General features: G+C 37.0%; 1 protein-coding gene and 1 non-coding gene across 2 annotated transcripts; one reads left to right on the top strand and one right to left on the bottom strand.

Annotated features, from left to right (window-relative positions):
* The first annotated feature begins 1203 nt into the window (after positions 1–1203).
* LOC120125739 lies at positions 1204–1842 on the top strand. Its single transcript, XM_039144097.1, has one exon. It carries the CDS (start codon positions 1204–1206, stop codon positions 1840–1842), a length of 639 nt encoding a protein of 212 aa, XP_039000028.1.
* A 1039-nt stretch (positions 1843–2881) lies between these two features.
* LOC120125749 lies at positions 2882–3075 on the bottom strand. The gene has a single exon (XR_005516394.1). It is a non-coding gene; the product is annotated as a U2 spliceosomal RNA (small nuclear RNA).
* Between the last annotated feature and the right edge of the window lie 3944 nt (positions 3076–7019).

Genomic DNA, 7019 nt, shown 5'->3' with positions numbered 1-7019 from the left:
TCTACAACGAGTTGAATGCACAGATGGAAACATTTTGGACGCATCTGCCAATGATCCACTATTGGATTACACTTATAATAATGATGTTGATATACTAGAGCGTTTGGCCCGGAATGATTATCAATTTCCTATTTCAAGGGCGGCCACCCATATAAATCCTTTAGGTGTTCTGGATTTGGACACCATCTCGACTCTTGGTGCTGAATTCTCTGCACTCACGAATCTCATCAAGAATATGCAGGGGACTACTGACTAGCACCTATCCAGACAACTAAGTAGATTGATACTCTAATGCTCAGTTGTGAAATTTACGGTGACAACAATAGTTTTGTGGATTGTCCCCAACATATCATGTAGAATGTTTACTTTGTCAACGACTTGAGAGGAAATGCTTCTAGCAATCGCCTTGGGAATAATGCTTTCAATCGCAACTAGACTACTTGGGGAAATGAAGCCCCTGCGCAGCAATCTAATGTCTACCGTTATGGGGGAATTTTTCGAGTAGCTTTGTTAAGCAACCAAGCAATTACAACGGACTACAACATCAATTTTATCAGCAACACAGTCGGCAATATTTTAGTCAACAACTATTGCAGGCACATCCGATATATCAAAGCCAGTCGCAACGAATGAGACCAAAAACCCACCAATTCCAGCACTACAATGCAGCCACATCGCATCAGTCCAGTTATTCACAACCTTTTAGCTCTGATCCCTTAGCTTCATTTGAAGCTTTAATGAGGGAGAACATTACATGCACCGAGGCTATAGTCCAAGAAAATTCTTCTTTCATCAAAGCCTTGGAAACTCAATTTATGTAGCTAGTTTCATCAGTGAATACTAAACATCTGGATAGCTCACCCTCTGATATGAAAAATCTTAAAGCTGAGTAGTGTAAAAGCGATCACCTTGAGAAACGATGAGCAAGTTGAGGAACCCCAAAAAGTTACTATTCTAACACTAAATGAAAACAAGGATGGGCGTCCCAAAGCCAGTGAGGAAGTGAGTGATGAAGCTGATTTTTCAGACGACCATCTACAGTTTATCACCAATATATCTGAAATTCTTATGTCAACACTAAATATGTCAACACCTGCTGCGAAACACACAATTTCGACACAATCAGATTATCTTTTTCAAGTGTCGAAGCTCTTTCCTGATGATTTTAATGAATTTACCCATGATCCAAAATAAGACGAGGAGATGTTAACCAAGAAGGCAAAGCTTCATGAAACAGAAGTCATTGCACCCGTAGAGCAGTGCTGCACCATAATAGGCACCAAGCTGCAACCAAAGTTGACGGATCCCGGGAGCTTTACCATCCCTTGTTTTATAAAAGACATCTTCATGGACCGAGTCTTGTGTGATCTTGGTGCAAGCATCAACTTCATGCCATTATCTATCGTTATGTACCTTTGGCTCAAGGGGATGACAGCTTCTACAATGAATTTACAATTGGCCAATAAATCATTGACATATCCAGAATGGGAGATCAAGGATGTTGTGGTTAGGGTTCACAAATTTTCCTTTCCAATAGACTTTATCATTCTTAACTGTGAGGTAGATAAAGTTGTTTCTATTGTCTTAGGAAGACCTTTCCTAGCTACTAGTCACACTATCATTGATGTGTCAAAGGGTGGAATTACCATGAGAATAAGTGATAAACATATAACTTTTAGTGTCCTGGATAACAGCTCTCACAAGGCGATAGAGAAGTGTCATACCATTAGAGTGGTCAAGGAAATCCTTTGCGGTGACATCTCAATTAAGGATGACAAAAAGATGTGGGCGTCCGAAATAGGAAAGCAGATGCAAGATCTGGATATTCTCATTGTTGAGTAAGAAAATATTAGAAGGATTGCGGATGATTGTTACAACAACTAGTATATTGTAAAAAATTATGTGATAGAAATGGGCATGAGACACTTATTGATAAGATAGGAGGATTATGGCTTCCTCCTGATGAAATAACTAGTCAAGGAAGAAGTCCAACCAGCGCCTCCATGTGCATTGGAATGGATCAAAAAAATTTAAGTTTTGCTAAATTTTTTTCTGTTTGTAATTCTCATTTATCTGTTGTTTTCTTTAATTTTGATTGTTGTTGAGGAGTTGTTTGGTGCGACCACACTGCAACGTCGGCGCATATCCAGAAGTTCCCATCCATTTTAGAATTGTGTTCTATGGACAGTTTAGACATTTCCATATTTTCTCCCTCAAATTCTAGCCGTTCGATGAACATCTGGATGAGTCACCTACTTGTTTCACACTTTAAATGACACATTATTCCATTTTCCTTTTCATTTCTTTAAAAAAACCCATCCTTTCATATTCATTCCCAACAACTTTTTCTTTCTCGTTTTTCCTCCATTTTTGGTCCTTCCAAGGTGTCTAAGTGTTCATCTTTCTGAACACCTTTACTTTTTCTCTTTGGGTTTTTTCCAGCTACTACAAGTTTCGTTGGTGAAACTAGAAATACTTAAAAGACGAAGGTAGGAAAAACAAACGTTCAAGTGTTGGGACGTGATACTACTGTAAATAGCATATATTTTTCCCACATTCTGAGCTTATTTTGTCCCTAAATCATTCATATCATACCATTTGTCACCTCATTCATCGCACTCACATTACATTTAGAGTTTAGATGTCATCACATTGCAGGTTTACTTCTTATTTGCATTTTCTTCTTAGTTTCTCCTTGGATGCACGTCAAATGGTTGAAAGACGTGCTGATGTCGTTTGCCTTATATCTATTGGTGTAGGAACCCTTCGCAGCCATGGCCAAAGTATTGATCATCACTTCATTGGATACACAATGGAGATTTCTTACTTGATTACGATCAGGACACATCAAAAAATCTTGGCAATTCTGAATCCAAGAGCGTAACAATATGCTAGATCTGTGCAATAGTGTAATACAAAACAATAGTCGAGAACCCCAATTGAAAGCTATTATGGTGGGATCTCCCCAATAAAAATTAATTTAATATCATGTGGACCAATCATTAACATATCAAATATTAAACTAACAAAAACATATACTACACTTGATGTTATGCAAGAGGCCGAGAAAGGTATGCGTTTCCGAATATAGGATTATATTACACCTCAACCTCGATCAGCCTTGGGTTATGAATTCCATATGGGATTTTGGAATAGGTCAGAAGAACAACTTTGGACAAAAGCCTTGAGTATTCGAATGAATTTGTACAAGAACATTTTTGGATATTATAAGACAAGTCCACTTATTACAGTCGATGTTGATGAAAACGTGGAGACTTGCAATTATGCATTAATAAGCTCCTAAAAAAGAATAATATTGCAAAAATGTAATTCTGCTTGGAGTTGAAGGGCTCTCTTTGGTTTAAATACTTATAATTCTACTTCTTAAATATGCTTGATACCAGAACCATAAAATTACATATGTTGATTCATTCTTGGAAATAAAAATGTCCTCATCGAATGGAAATCTGATATGGTCGAACATTTATATAGGAGAGAGCAGGAGTCGTAGGACACAACCTTACTTGAATAATATTTGTTCCATGGGCACTAACCTTTGTTTCCTTTAGCACAAAGGACGCAGAATCTCATGCCTGGTTGATGAATTATGTACTTGTGATCAGAGCGTGACATGCCTTAGGAGTACTTTGTCCCTATTGAAGCTTGTCAATGACCCTATTGTAGTAGCACCAAACTAAAATTTACCTTTTGAGCTAATGTGTGATGCTATTGACCATGTTGTTGGTGCTGTGTTAGACAACGAAAAGAGAAAGTCTTCCATGCTATCTATTATTATAGTAGAACGCTGAATGATGTTGAAGTTAACTACACCACAACGGAGAAGGAATTGTTTGTTATGGTGTTCACTTTTAACAAATTTTGGTCATACATGCTTGGAACCATAGTCATTGTTTACATTGACCACTCGACATTAAAGCATTTATTTTCTAAGAAGGACACTATGTTGAGGTTAATACGATAGGTGTTGCTGCTTCAAGAATTCGACATTAAAGTTCGTGACAAGAAGGAGTCCCAAAATCAAGTGGCTGACCACTTATCCTATTTGAAATTCGGTAGTGAAGATGAAAAAAATACTTGTGATTTTGAATGTTTTTCCCGACGAGAGGTTGCTTGCTATTTAAACTTTGCTTTGGTACGTGGACTTTGTGAATTATCTAGTAAGTGGTATGCTGCCACCAGGCCTTAATCACCAAGGTAGAAAAAAATTCATGCATGATGTTAGAGCATATTATTGGGAAGAGCCTTACCTCTTTAACCAATGTAACGATCAAATTTTAAGCAGATGCATCCATGAACATGAGCAGGAAAGAATTCTACACCATTGCGACAATGCACCGTATTATGGACATTTTGGTGGGATGCGTACAACAGGTAAAGTGCTCCAATGTGGTTACAATTGGCCTTCTCTATTCAAAGATGCCAATGATATTGTCAAGCATTGTGATTATTATCAACGAACTGGTATCCTTTTTCTCCGCAACAAAATGTCAATGCAACATATACGGAGATCGAGTTGTTTAATGTTTGGAGGTTGGATTTCATAGGATCATATCCGTCATCCTATGAAAACTTTTTATCCTTGTGGTTGTGGATTATGTGTCCAAGTGGGTTGAAGCGATAACATTACCTTCAAGTGATGCTAAAGCAGTTTTAAAATTCCTCCACAAGAATATTTTCACTCGGTTTGGCACACCAAGAGCATTAATAAGTGATGAAGGTTCCCAAGTTGTTGTTAAGAAATTTTCCAATGTCTGGTAGGGTTATGGAGTGAAGCATCGTATTGCTACAACATACCACACTCAGAAAAACGGTCCAGCCGAGATTTCAAACTGTAAGATAAAACAAATTTTAGAGAATGTTGTGAATCTTTCAAGGAATTATTGTCTTTTCGACTTGATGAAGCTTTATGGGATTATAGGATAGCTTACAAAACCTCATTGGGTTTGTCTCCTTATCGCCTTATATATGGCAAAGCTTGCCACTTGCCAGTGGAATTGGAGCATAAAGCTATGTGGGCTTTGAACAAACTGAACTTTCATCTTGATGTTGTTGGTGAAAAGAGAATAATGGAGCTCAATAAATTGGAAGAACTTCAGAATGGGGCTTATGAGAATAACCGAATTTACAAAGATAATAGCAAGAAATGGTAGGCCACAACAATTTGATGTTAGAAAACTTGACTTGTTGTTCAGTTCAAGAATAAATCTTTTTCTAGGTAAATTGAAGCCTCGATGTTCCGGTCCTTTTGAGATACATAAAGTTTATCCTCATGGAGCAGTTCTCCTAAAAAACTTAGAGTATGGCAGAACATTCAAAGTAAATGGGTAGCGATTGTGTACCATTGTACCTTAAATGATTGGTGGCGACTCCTCATATTTTGAAAATTCTTTTCAAAGGAAAAACCCCCAACTCGCTAACGATCTTTCCCTGCCCGGGCAAGAAACAGTGTCGACAGCTTGGCGACTTCACTGGGGATGTTTTGTTTTTAAAACAACTTGAGAGTCAAGCCATGAGTTGGTTACCTAATATTTAGGATTTTAAGAAATTATGATTTTTATCTTATTTTAATGTATAGTTCATTATGTTATTTCAAAAGAAAAAAAGATTTTCTATCTGATTAATGCTTACACTTCTGTGAATATTTAGGATTGTTGCATATCATAGCTCTAAACCCAAGCTCATACTCGGTTTACCTAAGTAGGGAGAAACGTCAAACCTCATGAGGAGCATTGGGCTTCCTTGTGTAAGTCTGACAAAGTGTCTCTGGAAAGCATCCTAAGTTGCCTATCTGGATACCATATTTGAGGAACGCGTTTAGTGGTGTGATTCCCTAAGAAGAATCCAATTCGCATGTATGTAATGGGACAGAATCGGAGTCAACCTTAACAGGTTGTAAAGATGGCTTCGGAACCCATTGCTAGAACTCAACCTCATGTAGAGAATTTAGTAAACCTACCCTGCTAGAGCCATGTGTATAATCTATGAGAACTAGAACGCATGAGGTTAGGATTATTAATTTTCTTTGTATACTTTATTTTTCAGTCTCAACATTGAGTCATATTTAATTATTTTGTTAAGATTACATTTCTTTGACTAATCATTTCAACTAACTTGATTCTTTTTGTATTGTTTTTACTAACATTGAATTCCTTTTATCTAGTCTTGTTTCATTTTTACATGGACATTACATATCCTTCAAATGTATTGATCCCTTAAATAGCTAATCTTTTAGAAGGTTCTTGAAAAACAATGCCTACAAAAATGCCTTTCATTAGGATCGAAATAATTTTGAAGATGCTCTATGTAGATCGAGTAGCATCAAGAGAGTCTACCTACTAAGGAGACAAGCCATACATATACCTATTGAGATAACAAGGTGGACTCAAGAAGATTCGACGCTTTGAAGATTTTTAATATGCCTAAATTCGACGAAGAACGATGTAGTACCCAAATGCTCGCAGGAGTTGGACAACTTATAGATGGACCAGATCTTCACTTCCCCATTGTACTGAGACATTGATTATTCAAGGAACAATTATTTTTGGATCAATGTCTTTTACATACATTCATTTTTCATGACACTTATATTCCTTAATACATTTCCAAATCATACATTAAAATATTCATTCATTAAAATAATAATAATAAGATAAGGTTTTCAATCGTACTGATTTGGGTTCACACTAGTAGCAAGAACGCTTATCATCTGTGTGACACAAGAAAAATGCCTAAAGAAACAGAGGATAAGCTAGCCAGAATTGAGAGAGAACATAAAGAGATGCAAGAAGAAATGAGGAGAAATTTGGCACAAATTGAAGCTAGTATCGCAAACTCTCAGCTTGATATGCTGAACAGTGTGGAATAAATGTTTAGGAGATATTTGATCGATGGAAAGACTCTTGTGTAAGACCCCAAACATCCTTTGGGTTTTACACCTATTCGTATTCCTGAACACACCTCTGTGTGTCAAGAAATTTGATCACCAGTCTGCTTCACTA

Source organism: Hibiscus syriacus, unplaced genomic scaffold, assembly GCF_006381635.1.
Source record: "Hibiscus syriacus cultivar Baekdansim isolate YM2019G1 unplaced genomic scaffold, ASM638163v2 tig00110442_pilon, whole genome shotgun sequence".
NCBI lineage: Eukaryota > Viridiplantae > Streptophyta > Magnoliopsida > Malvales > Malvaceae > Hibiscus > Hibiscus syriacus.
Note: the sequence above shows the minus strand (reverse complement) of the source record. Positions and strands in the feature narration are given on the sequence as shown.

What these genes read in the sequence shown, in the direction of transcription:
- LOC120125739 (XM_039144097.1), top strand. Translation starts at nt 1,204, where the DNA reads ATGTTAACCAAGAAGGCAAAGCTTCATGAAACAGAAGTCATTGCACCC.